The sequence below is a fragment of the Vanacampus margaritifer genome, chromosome 3, assembly GCF_051991255.1.
Source record: "Vanacampus margaritifer isolate UIUO_Vmar chromosome 3, RoL_Vmar_1.0, whole genome shotgun sequence".
Lineage (NCBI taxonomy): Eukaryota > Metazoa > Chordata > Actinopteri > Syngnathiformes > Syngnathidae > Vanacampus > Vanacampus margaritifer.
This window is the reverse complement of record NC_135434.1, coordinates 15,825,127-15,842,159: the sequence shown is the minus strand read 5'-3', so window position 1 is coordinate 15,842,159 and position 17,033 is coordinate 15,825,127. Positions and strand designations below refer to the sequence as shown.

Genomic DNA, 17,033 nt, shown 5'->3' with positions numbered 1-17,033 from the left:
CTTGAGCACCTTTGATCTTGAACAGTGCAACTTGCCTCGTCAGTTTTATCAGACCTTTGACCTTGACATACGATAACAATGTCAATTAGAGATTGAATCTTTTAATTGTAGGATTTGATAGTTGAGGAAGTGATAATACTGACTTGACAAAGCTGCTTGTTTTTGGTTCAGACTTGTATGAACAACAAAAATGATACGTCGCTGGCATAGATACATGAATAAATACTGTAGTTGTAATTCATAAATAATTTTGGAATTGGGTCATTTCTCGCAGGACGCTCTCACTTTATAGCCCGGACAGAAAAAAAAAAGAAGCTCCCAGCAGGAAGCGCACTGATCTTCATGATCCGATTCAAATTCATTCACATAATATTTGATCTCTGCGTAGTTACCGAAAGGTATTCAATCCACAGGGCGTGTTTGATATTCTCAATTCTCCCAGTTGGTCCGTTTCTCCCAGGCAACCCTATCAGCATCCCCTAAGTTAATCATCAGACACAGTTATTGATCATCCATAACTGCCATTGGTCAGGCCTGGCATCAGACCAGATAAGAACAGTGACATCATAAGAGTGCTGAAACTGAAAATGTCAGGATGTTTGTGCGTTCCCAGCAGTTGATCCTTTAGAGGGAGAACGACCGAAGTGGACGTTCAAATGCAGCCACGGCAGTGATTAACACGCTTCTATCGTGCCCGAGGACTCTTTTGTGGCTGAAACGGCAAAAGTCATGCGTCTTGTCGCAGCGCTGATCACTTTTCTGACATGCACGGTGAGACCGTCTTTATCAGTTTAACTGACAGTTTTATAGCATTACTCACATGCAACATGCGCGTGTTGTACCGGGAAGCATGTGAATCACAAATTGAATATTTAAAGAGGTGTTTTCGATACTGTAATTTACATTAATCGGTTGTTGAGGGTATTAAACAGTATTATACTGTTTAAATGTGATGTAGGCCTAAATAAGCCCCTTATATTTATATTGAGTTATATCATAAATATGTTTGACATACGGTAATTAAAAGTACAACATTTAAAAGCAGTTGCAGAGTTAAGAGATTTACAATCAAAGTAAAATGAATACAAATTAGCTTTCTAAAATTACCTATAACGCACAGTGCAAGAACAACATTTTAAAAATGCTTTGAAAAGCGCATAGTTTTAAACTTCTTATTATTCACTCTGTTAATAAAGGATATCAGAAAATTGGCGGACAATATTATACACAAGTACAGAGAACAAAACCGCTTTTTAATGATGGTTTTTGTGGGCATATCATACACGGGTGCGCGTTATTTACAGGATTTTGTAGTAATTAAAGTTTTGTTCTGTATTTTATTTCATTTTAAATAAATCCATCTAACTATATAAATAAAAGTATTTATTAGGCGGTGCTTTTCAGCTGTGTGATGGAATGCCATGTATATAATTCATCATGATCTTACTTTCGTATGCCGGTAGTGCGTCGTGGGATGTAACCATTCGTTAGAATGATCGTAAATGTCAAATTAATCAACTTTGAAATACTGCTGTTCATCATTTCTGTGAAGACGTTGATTAGGTCGGGGCACAGTACAGCCCAGAAGCCACGATGATAACCTTCCTAATGGGTTTATGGGTTTGTATATTGACGTCTCTGGAAGTGTAAAGTTATATGTAAATCATGATAAACCCGATCAACTCTTGTTTCTATTTGCAATATCGACAGTTTCTTTAATTTTTAATTATAATTTAAATGAATGGCGAAGGGCAGGGGTCTGCAACCTGCGGCTTTGGAGCCACATGTGGCTCTTTAGTCCCTCCCCTGTGGCTCCCTGTGGATCTAAAAAAATAAAAAAAATAGTAGAGATTTATATTTTTTACATATTTTTTATTTTAGATAAAATATTAATTAAATGAAAAAAAGAAAAAAGAATAATAAAAAATTCCCAAAAAGTCAACATTTTTAAGGTGTCAGAAAAAAAGACAGAAGGTCGATGAAAAAGTTTTTAAAAATTACGTAAAAATGTTCAAAACGTGGCTGTACATTTTCCAAAAAGGAAGAGGAAAAGCAGGAAATTATTATAAAATATCCATGGAATGGCCAAGAATGTCAGAGAATTTAACAAAAAAGGCAAAAAGGAAAACGTTCAAAAAGTACCGGTAACCATAAAATCTCCAAAAACAAAAGAAGCAAGGCAAAATTGCCATAAAATGTCTTTGGAATTGCCCAAAAGTCTGAAAATTGATTGTAAAAAGGCAGAAAAGAAAATGTTCAAAAAGTAACTATAAAATGTCAAAAAACAAGAAAAGAAAATTCTGAAAATTACACTAAAATGTACACAAAATAATCTAAAAAGTCAGAAATGTTATTTTAAAAAAGGGCAGAAAAGAAAACATTTAAAAAGTAACTACAAATGTCCAAAAGCGAAAGGAGAAATCCTGAAAATGACCATTAAATGTCCACAAAATTGCCAAAAATGTCTTTAAAATTTTCTAAAAATGTATGAAAAATGAAAAATTATAACAAATAAAAATGTGAAAAAACTCAAAAAAGACAAAAGGTAGAAGAAAATGAATGTATTGGATGCTGCATATAGTTTTCTGTTTCGGTGCAGCTCTAATTAGCTCTTAGGCCCCTCAGTACATTAGACTAACACTGACACACTGTTTCCTTCATCACAATGTTCAAATGTTTTACGGCTCCAGACAATTTTTTATTTATTTATTTGGCCTAAAATGGCTCTTTTGACAGGAAAGGTTGCTGACAACTTGTGTAGGGAAGTCTAGTAGGTGTAGAAATAAGGAAGTACAGTACATCTGAATTAAAAAACTAGAAATTATCTGTGCTTGACTCTTTGCTATGACTCCAATGGATCAATTAATCATAATGAGGATACTGTATATTTATGTCATTGTTCCTGTATGATGAACTGTGCAGGTGCTGTCACAGGCTGAGCATCAAGCCGGCTTCTGTGCTTTCTATGAAGAATGTGGCAAAAACCCGTCACTGGGAGAAACCCTCATCCCTCCCATCGTCCCCTGCCGAAATTATAGCCGAGCCCGGGATGTGACGGGAGAACACTACCGCAAACTCAAAGAGGTCTGTAGTGACGGCAAGGAAATGATCGTAACATTGAACAACTATTATCTTATTACACATGTTTATTGTGTGCAGGTGTGTCCCATGTTGGACAAGGGAGTTGGCAACACGTTTGCCTGCTGCTCCATTAAGCAGCTGTCATCCTTGGAAATGAGTTTGACTTTGTCCAAGGCCCTGCTGGTGCGCTGCCCTTCTTGCGCCGAAAACTTTGCCCACCTGCACTGCATCAACACCTGCAGCCCAAACCAGAGCCAGACAGTCAAAGTCACAAAGGTCATGAACGTTACCCACCTGGGAAAGATCAAAGAGGTCGTGGTGGCGTACCAGGCGTACCTCGCCACCAGCTTTGCCGACGCCTCCTTCCAGTCATGCCAAAACGTCCGCATCCCTGCCACGGGAGGCTTCGCCATCTCCACCATGTGCGGCCGCTACGGCGCCAAGTTGTGCACCCCCCAGCGCTGGTACGACTTCCAGGGAGATTCCAGCAACGGTCTGGCTCCGCTGGACATCGACTTCAAACTCATCAAACAGGGAGAAACAGAGGGAGTGCCTGAGGGTGTGATTCCCTACAGTGGACGAGCCTTGAGGTGCAACGAGACCACGCCGTCCGGAGGTCAGGTGTGCTCGTGTCAGGACTGCAAATCGTCATGCCCCGTCCTTCCACCTCCCCCGCTGCCACCAGGACCCTTCAGACTCTTGGGCACGGACGGCTTCCTTGTCATTTCCATCATCATGTTTGGTCTCCTGATATTTTTCTTCATCTTCTACCTCTTGGTCTCTTGTTGGGTCAAGTCCAATAAGCAGGATGAAGGGAAAGAGAAGAAGAAAGGCAAAGACGGGAACGGTAACGATGTCAGTCAGCGCGCCATTCATCCGTCAGAAGTGACGTGTGCCGACAAGAACAGCATGGCTGCTCAAGCCTTCCTTAGCTCCGTGTTTCAGACGTGGGGAACATTCATGGCTACTTATCCTCTCATGGTTAGTTTCTCCCAAAGCATCTACAAACAATATCAGATACTCATGTACATTATTGTTGTTTGGTATCATTCTGTATCAAATGACACCAGCTATTGGATAAATGATCAAATGGGAAGTCCATAATAAAAAAAATTATGTGCCCAATTCATCTAAACATGACATTCTGATGAACTCATTCACTGCCATTGACGGCTATAGACGTCAAAAATTCATTTGAACTATTTCTATTAGTTTAACATTTTTCCACTTTTGTTAACAAGAGTATGAATACCTAGAAAAATTATAATTTTTTATTGTACATTTTGAACCGATGTAAAATGTGTGATTAATTGTGAGTTGACTATTGAAGTCATGCGATTAATTACAATTAAAATTTTAAATCACCTGACGCGATTTTAAAAAAAGAAGAAAAGATTATTATAAATTAGGGGCGTCAGGCGATTCAATTTTTTTCATTGTAATTAATCGCATGACTTTACTTGTTAACTCACGATTAATCCCAAATTTCCTAGCTGTTCTAAATGTACAATAATCCCCCCCCCCCCCAGGTTTTCATACTCTTGTTAACAAAACTGAAAAAAATGTAAACTAATAGAAATAGTCAAAATGAATTTTTGACGTCTATTGTCATCAATGGCAGTGAATGAATTAATATTGTTTTGGTGTAATATGAATTAAGCAGCAGAATCCATGCGTTTTAAAGGGATACTTGACTCATTGAACTATTTTCAGCAGTAAAAAGTTAATACTTTGTCCCGAATTAAGTTGATAACTTAATTAATTTTCATGTACAATTAATACCTTCAAAAACAATTTTTTCCATTTGCTGATGACTGAAGATGACATCATGTGTGCTGAGGAAGTAGGTAACGACCAATCAGGGTTCACCTGTTTTCTGGGTTTGGTCAACAAACTGAGCCATGATTGGTCGTTACCCGTTTCCTCAGCACAGGTGAGGTCCTCTTCAGTCGACAGCAAGTGGTAAAATTAGTTTTAAAAGGTATTAATTGATCACGAAAAGTCATGAAGTTATAACATTAATTATAGACAAAATATTATCTTCGTACTGTTGAAAATGGCTCAATGAGTGAAGTATTAACCCATCTCAGGGGGAAACCATTTTGCTTCTTACTGTTGGCCAATCATGACTCAGCTTTAGAAAAGAGGTGAGCCGTGATTGGTCGTGACCTGAGCAACTGTAATGTTATTTTCACTTGAGGCAAAATGGCCGCCTCCTGAGATGGATAAAATTATTATTATTATTATTATTAATCAGAATTGTGTGTTTAGACTAGTGGGGCTGCATAGAACACATTGTCAACAAAATTTCTGGGTTAACTGTTGCAATGTATCGTTCAGTAGGATACTGTAATAATACACTAACATAATAATAGCGATGTTCTATATGATACTGTATTAGCACACAAACTTGTAGAGAAAAGATAGACACCAAGATGTTTCATTTGTTACCATTTTATATCAACAACAGCAGCATACAGACAAAAGATTAATATTGCTCAATGAAAAAGAACATAAAGATGAAGAAAAAAAGGAAAATTAATGAATTGTTTTTAGTTTGTTACTTACAGCTCTCATTGGTTATGCACCCTGTACCGTCTTGGTACAAAGCAGTCCAGCCATTTAACTAACAAAGAAAAACTCTAAAAAAAAAAATAGAAAAAAAGAAGAAGAAGAATTAGTACTACAGTGGTACTAAAACGACAAAGAAGTATTATAATGCCGGTTGTCATCTGACTTGTTCATCTTGTCCCCCATCTAAGGTGCTCCTGACGTCGGCTCTCGTCGTCGCGTTGTTCGCCACCGGCCTCATGTTCATCGAGCTCACCACTGACCCGGTGGAGCTGTGGTCGTCTCCCAGCAGCCGAGCTCGTCAGGAGAAGGATTTCCACGATAAACACTTTGGCCCTTTCTTCAGGACCAACCAGCTGATTTTGACAGCGCCGGGCAGGAAAGGTCACATTTATGACTCGTTGCTCTTTGGACAGCAGAACTTTAGTGGCCTTGTTTCCAAAGAGCTCATCATTGAGATGCTGCTTCTGCAGAAAAAAATACAGGTAAACATCACAAGAAGCACAACCAGATCTTCGTGCGGTGTTGACGATTAAATCCCTCTCTGATTTTCCTAGAACATCGAATTCTGGTCAGAGGCCCTGAATCGCACAGCAAGTCTGAAGGACGTTTGTTTTGCACCCCTGAACCCCAACAACTCCACCCTGACCGACTGTGCGGTCAACAGTCTGCCACAATATTTCCAGAACAGCTTGGATAACATCAATGCCAAGGTGAATATGACCGAGCTGGGGGTGACCAAAGAGGTGGACTGGAGAGATCACCTCATCTACTGCCTCAAGTAAGCACTCCTCTTACTCCTGAAGTTGGATGAAAACTGCTAAACATTTACTCAAAGACATTTGTCTTCTCTTCTGTCAAGTTCGCCTCTGTCGTTCAAAGACATCACCGATTTAGGGATGAGCTGCATGGCTGACTACGGAGCTCCAGTCTTTTCCTTCCTGGCTGTCGGCGGCTACAAGGGTGAGTAACTTCTAGCAAGTGACCAGCTTTAAGGGGGAAGTCAACCTCAAAATGTGTTGTATGTGCCCCCACTAGTCTAAACATGACATTCTGATTAACATTACATTTGTGCAATATGAGTTATGCAGCAAAATCAAACCGTTTTTATCCATCACAGGGAGCGGACATTTTGCTATGTGCAGAAGATAACATCACAGACGCACAGAGCTTAGGTCACGACCAATCATGGCTCACCTGTTTTCAGAAGCTGAGCCGTGATTGCTTGTTACCTGAGCAACTGTGATGCAGAGGTGGCAAATCCAGGTCCAGGAAGTAAAAACCCTGTCACATTTTGGCTTTAGCCACGGGTGCTTCTAGTCAACCGGCAGGTAAACGTGCTAAACGAGCTCCATGTGTGCGGGCACCAGCTCGTTTAACTGCAGGTTGAATAGAAGCACAACTGTCTAAAGCCAATGTGTTAGGATTTTACTTCCTGGACCTAGATTTGCTAACCTGGCAATAACCAGATTGAAATTGTGATTCACTCAAGGGAATTCTCCACAAAATCAGTCTGGGACTGCTCCGCGTTGATTTGCTTGGGAAAGGCGGGACATTCTGTACAATACTTTGAGCTGATTGGACGATGCGGCATCTTGTAAACATTTGCTTTGACCAATCACGGCCACGGATGAAAATGTCGCCGTCGTTCTCGTCGAAGGGGAAGCTCCTCTCGCTGTTCAACATTCAACAAGGAAACTGTGAGTGATTCTGCGAGAACAGAATTAATTGCAGCGTCCATTCGTCTATGTTAGGTTTGTTTATTTGCAACCGGTGTCGGCGCTGGCTCCTGGTTTCCTGGTTTCCTCTCAACTAAGCTGCATATCACGCCCCCAAACCCAATGTCGCTCTGTGATTGGTCCAAACCACTGGTGGTTCGGATCGGTGGGAATTTTTTGTTTTGTTTTTGCTTTCTTTATTAATTCACACTTCAACATCCAATTCAAACTGAGCACATAAACCAACGGGCTCCGTACAAGATGTATTCTCTGTAGTTTGTAAACTCACCAATACCGCGAGAATTCCCCTAGCAGAGCAAGGTTATGGATTTGCACCTCTGCTGTGATGTCATTTTAAGTCGACAGTGAATGACAAAATGGCCGCACCCTGAGATGGATACAAATGGGTGGATTTTGCTGCTTACCAATGATCCACAAACTCAATTGCAGTTTTTGTTCTTAAAATCTTGAAGAAGTCAACATTTGTATGGTAAATCGTGATCCATATCTTCTCCCCTTTGAACATCTCGCAGGTGATGAGTACACCAATGCAGAGGCCTTCATTTTGACCTTCTCCCTCAACAACTATCCGCGGACTGACGTCAAGTACAATGTGGCCATGCAGTGGGAGAAAGAGTTTCTGAAAATTGTTCAAGACTACCAGAGAGACCCGGCCGCCAACTTTACGTTTGCATACATGGCAGAGGTGTGGTAAAAAAAAAAAAATCTGCAGTCTCTAATGACAATGTTTACCAATAGAAAAGTAAAGCTTATGGAAATCAGTGTTTCTAGTGACCCTCTTATATTCACAAATCCCATATACTTTCCACAAAGGGTGGTTATATTTATGTTTGTGACTCTGTTTATATCTATAGAGGTCCCTGGAGGATGAGATCAATCGGACAACAGCAGAGGACATTCCCATCTTCATGATCAGTTACGCTGTAATCTTTGTTTACATCGCCGTTGCTCTCGGGGAGTATTCTTCATGCAGGCGCATACTGGTAAGACTTGTCTATAGACGATTATGTTTCTGAAGGAATTTGCTGATCATCTTTATTTTCACATTTTGGGCCATTAGATAGTATACTGGTTCACAAAACTCAAAATAGTAAAGCCTGTGTGAGATAAATTCCCTCTCAACCTCGGTCACAATCACTCTGTGATTGACCAGTGACCAGTGCCGGGTGGGCTGCTTTTTTTTTGGGGGGGGGGGGACTGCCCCTGGACTGCCCCTGGACTGCCCCTGCTCTGACTGTAAACGAGATAAGAGAGTTAAAGTAGCTTTAAAGCTTTAAATTTGACAGCACTATTTTCAATACAATTAAAAAGTCCTCTCCATTTTTAACACCTCATATCCTGTTCACAGTCAGAGCAGGAGCTTTAACTCCTGAGTTAAAGCTTTAACTCCAGAGTTAAGTGCGGAGTTAAAGCTTTAACTCCAGAGTTAAGTGCGGAGTTAAAGCTTGAACTTTGACAGCACTATTTTCAGTACAATGAATAAATCATCTCCATTTTTAACACCTCTTATCTTGTTTACAGTCAGAGCAAGCAGGAGCTTCAACTCCTGAGTTAAAGCTTTAACTCTAGAGTTAACTGCAAAATTAAAGCTTTTAACTCCAGAGTTAACTGCGGAGTTAAAGCATTAACTTTGACAGCACTGTTTTCAATACAATGAATAAACCATCTCCATTTTTAACACCTCTTATCCTGTTCACAGTCAGAGCAGGAGCTTTAAACCTTGAGTTAAAGCTTAAACTCAAGAGTTAAAACTTTCAAGCTTTAACTTTGACAGCACTATTTTCAATACAATAAATAAATCCACTCCATTTTTAACACTTCTTAAGTTCTTATTCTATCCTGTTCAGTGTCAGAGCAGCAGCTTTAACCCTTGAGTTAAAGCTTTAACTCCAGAGTTAACTGCAGAGTTAAAGCTTTAACTCAAGATTAAAAACTTTAAAGCTTTAACTTTGACAGCACTAATTGAAAACTTTAGGAATGAAGAGTCATCTTAAAAGTTGCACATTCCAAAAGCTGCCTCTTTATGTTAGTTATTAGATAGCTGGCTTCACAGAATAAAGGAAGAGGACAATACAGTGCAGTGCATTAATGAGGTTCTTATCACATGGGTGAATGGAGAAACAAGTTGAGTGATTATCTCCGCAAAGAGCCATAAGTTGACTGATAATATACAGCAGAAGACTTGGAATTGATTTCCCCTTTCGCATTCTATAGGTGGACTCAAAGTTCCTTGTGGGTCTCGGCGGGATTTTGGTGGTTGGGTGCTCGGTGCTGGCCTCTATGGGCTTCTACTCCTGGATCGGCGTTCCCTCCTCGTTGGTCATCTTGCAGGTCGTGCCCTTCCTGGTGCTTGCTGTCGGAGCGGACAACATTTTCATCTTTGTTCTAGAGTACCAGGTATTTATTTGTCAATATCACGTGTTGTGTTCATCATACTATATTTGATAACATTTGTGTTGGCATTCGGCAGAGAGATGTGCGGAAGCCCGGAGAGGAAAGAGAGCAGCAGATTGGCCGCGTGCTTGGAAGCGTTGCTCCCAGCATGCTCCTGTGCAGTCTCTCGGAGTCTGTCTGCTTCTTTTTAGGTAAGAAGCTTTGGACAAATTCACAAACAAAAATAACTATTGCTGGGAAAAAAAAAGTAAGATTCGAATATTCTGACGTTGCCAAGTAGACACATCATGTTCTATCTGATGTTCCGTTCAGTTTCATTCCAACGTGTTGCGTTTTTTCTCTCCAAGGCGCCCTGTCCACCATGCCGGCAGTGAAGGCCTTCGCTTTGTACGCCGCTATGGCTGTCCTTATGGACTTTGTCCTCCAGATGACGGCGTTTGTGGCACTGCTGTCACTGGATTCCCGGCGTCAAGACAGCAACCGCTGTGAGCTTCTTTGCTGCGTCACCGTAGCGAGCCAGAAATCCGAGAAGCCTAACGAGGGATTCCTGTTGCCCCTCATGAGGAACTATTACGCTCCTGTGCTGCTGAACTGTTACATGAGATTCATCGTGGTACGACTTCGAAGAGTGGCTTACGTTATTTTTACATCATAAGTTCATCATGTTTAAAAGATGTTCTTACTCATGTTTCCTCTCCAGATGTTGGTGTTTTTCTTCATGTTCAGTGGTTCGCTGTACCTCATGTTCAACGTAACCGTGGGTCTGGATCAGGAACTGGCTATGCCCAAGGTCAGTGCAGAACAGTATTTGCTCTTGCTCACTGTATGTATAGTATCATTGTTTGGGAGTGATGCCTCGTGCCTCACAAATGTGTTTTCCTCCTTTACAGGGCTCATATATGCTGGATTATTTCCAGTATTTATACAAATATTTGGAAGTGGGCGTCCCGGTTTATTTTGTTACAAAAAGAGGCTTCAATTTTACCACAGATGAGGGCATGAATGCAGTGTGTTCCAGCGTGGGCTGTGACAAGTTCTCCATGACCCAGAAGATTCAATATGCCGCCAATCATCCTGAGCTGTGAGTCTTTTGCATGACAAATGTTTGCTGCTCATATTTCATTCTGTCCTTGAATGCAGAACTCTGAAAAGCAGATGTCTGCCTGAGTTGTGTTCTTTTACCTGACACATCCTTGAACCTACTGATATCATAGTAGCACCTTTTGCGTCCTCACAATCTGATCTGATAGGGAAAATGTCAGTTACGTGATTTGCGCCGGGCGGCTGATAAAGGTCACCTGTCACTGACAGTGCCAAGATTAGAAACAATTTAAATATGTCATTCATAAACATGACAAGGCAAATTTGATAGAACTTAAAAGTGACTATACAGTGTCACAGTATAGAATTATTAAATGTAAAAAAAAATAAATATATATATTTCTGTTAAGACCAGGCATTTTTCCCAGCTCTCTCTCTCTTATACTCTAATAATGATTAAAGTCATTTAGAGTCTGTTAGCATATTAGCAATGCTATTTACTTTGTGACACAAAGAAGACCACCCATCAGTCTAAATATGGTATTCTAATTAATATTGTGTTTAATTAATATTGCATTTGTGGAATATGAGCAGCAAAATCCACTAGTTTTTATCCATCTCAAGGGGCGGCCATTTTGCTACTAGCTGCTGACTAAAAATGACATCACAGCTGCTCAACCACGGTTCACCTGTTTTTTGAGTTTGGTCATGTGACATTTGCAAGCTGAGCCGTGATTGGTCTGAACCCTGAGCAACTGTTATGTCATTCTCAGTCAATAGCAAGTGGCAAAATGGCCGCCCCCTGAAATCGATAAAATTCATATTCCCTTTTTATATAACGAAACATATTCATGGGTGAACTTTGTTTTTTTTTTTACTTAAAAACAGCAAAAATGTCTTGTTTTCGAACAACACTCGAAGATACATTCTTCAAATTCTAACCTCGATTACGTTAACATTTACTTGATTCAATGTATTTCATGTCATTATGTGGTCTGTAGATCATACATTGGCATCTCTGCAAACTCCTGGGTAGATGATTTCATCGACTGGCTGAACCCGGGATCCAAATGTTGTCGACTTTATAGCTTTGGTCCAAATGCTGGAAAGTTCTGTTCCGCGGACGAATGTGAGCCTCGCTAATGACACAGCTCTATCATGAAGCACATTCTTCTTGCTAATGACCCACCTTGCCCTTATGTCATGATAGCTCCTTTTCTCTGTGGACGTAAATGTATGGCCAAGCCCCCGGATGGCGTCCTTAGGCCCACCGAGGAACAGTTCGACCGCTTTCTTCCAAATTTCTTGGGTAACAGGCCTGACCTGCAGTGTCCCAAAGGGTGTGTATTGCCCGTATACACACGCAAACGTATCACGAACTGCAAACTCACTTGCTTGTTGCTTTCACCATAAAGAGGACTGGGAGCTTATGACACGGCTGTGGTGAAAGACGAGAGCGGAGAAATTATCGGTGAGACTTTTCACAAATGAGATTACAGTCCAAAACGTTTTCCCAAAGAGATTCACCGTACACATATCTGGTTGCATGCAGCCTCTCGCTTCATGGCTTACCACACGCCTCTGACCAACTCTCAAGAGTTCACTGCAGCACTGCAGAGGGCCAGAGAACTGGCCTACAGCATCACTGAGGGCATGAAGAAAATAAATGGAACCTCTCCGGACTTTGAAGTCTTCCCTTACACGTGAGAACTCTTGATCTTGACATCGTCCGTTTATTTCCTCATGTTTCATATCTGCCATGTCTGATGCGGCGGGCAACATTTAGGTTGGCTACGTGCGGTACCGAAAATAATTGATCTTCACATGAATGTCAGTATCATCAGTGTCACTAAACCGCAGACACAGGCAAGCACAGGTCATTTTGTCACACTTTGAAGTCAAAATAGTCTTCACAAATCAAATTACAATGATCTAAAGTCCAATGCGTTTCAATGAGCGGAGAGCTTCCTTTTCACCAAGTAAGTTTGATTTGTGATTTAAACTCGGATTTGTCCATACTCGCAGATAGTAGTGGTACCGAGAGGTGGATTATGTCAGGTAAATCTCCACTTTTGGTCAAGGTTCCAAATACATGGCCTGGTACTGATAGAAACACTATTTACTACTTATTGTGTCCTTTTAGATCTATATTTGATTTAAAGAGGAAGTTAACCCCCCCAAAGATTTCTTGACAGTGATATATTCTATGCAGCCCCACTAGTCTAAATCCGGTATTCTGGTTAACTCATTCACTGCCATAAATTCATTTAAAAATGTTCTAAATGTACAAAGGTTGTACTTTAACAAAAGTGGTGATTTTTTTTTTAAACTAATAGAAATAGTTGAAATGAATTTGACGTTTATAGCCGTCAATGGGAGTGAATGAATAAAAAAGAAAAAACATTCAAAAAAATTTGGGGCGTCAGGCGATTAAAATTTGTAATCAAAATTAATCGCATGACTTCACTAATTAACTGACAATTAATCAAAATTTTTATATCTGTTCTAAATGTACGATAAAAAAAATCTAGGTTTTCATACTTTTTGTTAACAAAAGTGGAAAAAAAAGTTAAACTAATAGAAATAGTTCAAATGAATTTTTGACGTCTATAGCCGTCAATGGCAGTAAATGAGTTAATATTGTGTTAGTGGAATATGAGTTTTTATCAATATAAGGAGGCGGCCATTTTGCCACTTGCTGTTGAGTGAAAATTACATCATAGTTGCTGGGGTCTCAGGTAACAACCAATCACAGCTCAGATTCAGAAAACAGGTGAGCTGTGATTGGTCGTGGTCTGAGCCCTGAGCAACAGTGATGTCATCTTCAGTTGACAGTAAGTGACAAAATGGCCACCTCCTGAGATGGATAAAATGGCTACATAACTCATATTCCACAAATGTAATATGAATCAGAATGTCATTTTTAGACTAGTGAGGTCAAGAAATGTTTAACGTTGACTTCCCCTTGTTGCAATTGTTATTTTCAAATACACTAACTTCAAGTGGACATACACAGACTATACACATTGTTTTCACATTAGAATCAGTAACTAATATTGACTAAAGGACGTCATCAGCTGCATCTGTTGGTTCTGGGGATGGACGAGTGCCAATACCTGGTATCTATATTTCAAGGTATAGGTGCTCGCATTTTGTGGCCGTTTAACAATCAGGAACTAAACATTATAAGGATAGAAATTGCTATATTGGGTTGTATAGGTCTTTTTTTTTTTTTTTTTAAATGTATTTTATGTGTCAAAAGTAGTAGTGGTATCGGTATCAATGACTACTCAAGAGTCGAGTACTCGTACTGGTATCGGTCCAAACAATAGTGGTATCGCACATCCCTAAATAACATTCAAACCCACAAGTGACGTTGACTCGAAACGGTTCCCTGTGTCCTCCCAGGGTGACCAACGTTTTCTACGAGCAGTACCTGACCATCGTACCGGAGGGCCTCTTCAACATCTCCCTGTGTCTGCTGCCCACATTCATTGTGTGCTGTCTGCTTCTGGGCTTGGACCTGCGCTCCGGCTTGATCAACCTCATCACCATCATCATGATCACCGTGGACACCGTCGGGGTCATGACACTCTGGGATATCCATTACAACGCAGTGGCCCTCATTAACCTGGTTACAGTAAGTGCACAGATGTGACGGTCGCTCAGCAATCCATTTTGGTCATCTCTCGATTGCGCTTGTTTACAGGCAGTGGGCATTTCTGTGGAATTTGTGTCCCACATGACGAGATCGTTTGCTCTCAGCACAAAGGCCACACGTGTGGAGCGAGCGAAAGAAGCCACCACCAACATGGGCAGTGCAGTAAGTTGTTTAGTCTGATACAATTGACAGGACATTTCCAAGTGCACCGCAGTCTAAGAGGGTTTGCTTGTTTGAACCCTGAAGGTATTTGCTGGTGTTGCTATGACCAACCTGCCCGGCATCCTTGTTTTGGCCTTTGCCAAAGCCCAGCTCATCCAGATCTTCTTCTTCCGCCTCAACCTGGTCATTACACTTCTAGGGATGGCTCACGGGCTCGTCTTCCTCCCTGTAGTGCTTAGTTACTTTGGTAAGTGTCTATTTTATAAAATGTTTTTTCATACTACGGGACACTTATAGTGCATTTGCTATACCAGGGGTCTGCAACCTGTGGCTCTGGAGCAACATTTTGCTCTTTAGTCCCTCTCCAGTGGCTCCCTGTAGATCTCTCTCTCTCAAAAAAAAAAATAGTAGTGATTGATGTTTTTTTTACGTATTTATTTTTATTTTTTATTTTTCAGATAAAATACTCTTTACATGAATTAATTATTAAATAAAAATGAGTAATTAAATATTCCAAAAGATTTTTATAAAGTTGTCAGTAAAAAAAAAAAAAGTGACAATGAAAACTTTTTAAAAATTGCCTTAAAATGTCCCAAAAGTGACCATAAAATGTCCAAAAAGGAAGAAAATTAGTATAAAATGTCCATGAAATGTCAGAGAATTAACCCCCCCCCCCCATTTTTTTTAATCAATAAAATGCAGAAAAGAAAACGTTCAAAAAATAACCATAAAATGCCCCCCACCCACTAAAAAAAGGCAGAACATTACACCATAAAATGTCTTTGGAATTTGAAAAAAAAAAATAATAATCAGGAAATTGGTTTGGAAAAAAGAAAAAAAGCCAGAAAAGAAAACATTCAAAAAGTAACTATAAAATGTCCAAAAAACAAAACAAGAAATCCTGAAATTTACCATAAAATGTCGACAAAATTGCCAACAATGTCAGAAAATTGATAGCAAATAAAGCAGAAAAAATAACCCTAAAAATTTAAAAAATGTAAGAAAAAGGAATTTTGAAAAATTACAAAAAGTGTTCTGGTGTAGCTCTAATTAGCTTTTGGGCCCTCATTATATTAGACTAACACTATCACAATGTTCAAATGTTTTGCGGCTCCAAACTGATTTTTTTGGGTGTTATTTATTTGGCCTAAAATGGCTCTTTAAACAGTAAAGGTTGTTGACCCCTGATCTATACCTTTTTAATTTGACCTTCTCTACACTTTTGAATACTCGTCCAACTGTTCAGCGTTTCAGCACTTTGTGGTCACTTGTAAAGATTTTAGTATCCTCTTCATTTGTGCTTTAAACAGGACCTGGTGTGAATAAAGCCGTGCTGCTGCAGATCCAACTGACACAAGCGAAGACCCGCCAGGAGTTGGAGCTGCCAAGCATGAGGCAACTCTATGATAACTTAAGCTACGAAGACAATGAGGCACACTCCAATGCTGCAAAACCTCCCGTGTACATCAAAGACTCACCACAGAGTATGAAACACCAACAGGGTGAGAAAGAGGATAAAATCGACAACAACTCCAACAACTAAATAGACTATTATGAAGCTCTGATGAGCAAATAAATACCTCTATAACAAACAAAACTGGAGATGGACAAGCAATCGCAAATAGAGGGAATGGGAGGGTGTATTTAGCTCCATATGCTAATCATTAACCTGACTATCGGTACACCCCCATCATAGGTGGATAAGTAGGCCCGTATACATCTACAAGGAGTTGTGTAATGGACACTTTACACTAATACGACTATCGTGAGGACAGTTGGCACATATCTCCTCACTAGCACTACAGTGTTGTTCTTTCACTTTTTAATGTATTTCAGGACAAGAAATGGACAGATGTTCTTGAATTTTGTACTTTTTATGGAAAGTAATTATTTTGTGTACGTACTTATGCTTAATATTAGCGCTGTCTGGAATTAAATAATCACACTCCAACATTTACTCAAGATTCAGTTCAAAAACTTAAGTTGGACTTTGCACTTTTGTGCCTGTGTTGCTGCATTGTCACTTTGTGAGGGAGAAAATAAATATACTTTTTGCACCCAACCTGTACATATTGTACACTAGCCAAGTTGTGTTCTGCCTGATTACTATAAAGTATGCATAAGAAAATGTAGAATAAAATAATTTTTGTTCAAGTATTTCATACTCTTGTTAATTAACATAAAAGTGGACAAATAAGGTTACTAAATACAAATGTGGTTGTATCTTTTAATTCATTAATACCATAATTTTATAGCAAGTTTAGTTGAAGTTAAATGATATACTTTTAACAGTTAAAAGGAGCGTGAAACATTGAGTCATAGATTTGTGTTAAGGTAATTATCTTCCACTAGATGGCAGTAGTGTTTCATGCTGGACATTGGTG

At 39.8% G+C, this 17,033-nt stretch overlaps 1 protein-coding gene and 1 long non-coding RNA gene across 2 annotated transcripts; one reads left to right on the top strand and one right to left on the bottom strand.

Annotated features, from left to right (window-relative positions):
• The first annotated feature begins 645 nt into the window (after positions 1–645).
• On the top strand, positions 646–16,717 carry npc1l1 (NPC1-like 1). Its single transcript, XM_077562360.1, has 21 exons — positions 646–771; positions 2,923–3,084; positions 3,160–4,062; positions 5,844–6,137; positions 6,210–6,433; positions 6,515–6,615; positions 7,904–8,076; positions 8,246–8,374; positions 9,606–9,788; positions 9,862–9,976; positions 10,133–10,398; positions 10,486–10,575; positions 10,676–10,866; positions 11,828–11,955; positions 12,037–12,166; positions 12,242–12,297; positions 12,379–12,529; positions 14,235–14,466; positions 14,536–14,649; positions 14,734–14,896; positions 15,960–16,717. The coding sequence occupies exons 1-21, from the start codon at positions 730–732 to the stop codon at positions 16,190–16,192; spliced, it is 4,080 nt and encodes a 1,359-aa protein (XP_077418486.1). The 5' UTR covers positions 646–729; the 3' UTR covers positions 16,193–16,717.
• On the bottom strand, positions 2,753–7,417 carry LOC144049432 (uncharacterized). The gene is made up of 5 exons (XR_013293564.1): positions 6,850–7,417; positions 5,819–6,119; positions 5,650–5,723; positions 3,409–4,082; positions 2,753–3,317 (listed from the first exon to the last, which is right to left on the bottom strand). It is a non-coding gene; the product is annotated as an uncharacterized LOC144049432 (long non-coding RNA).
• Positions 16,718–17,033: the final 316 nt, after the last annotated feature.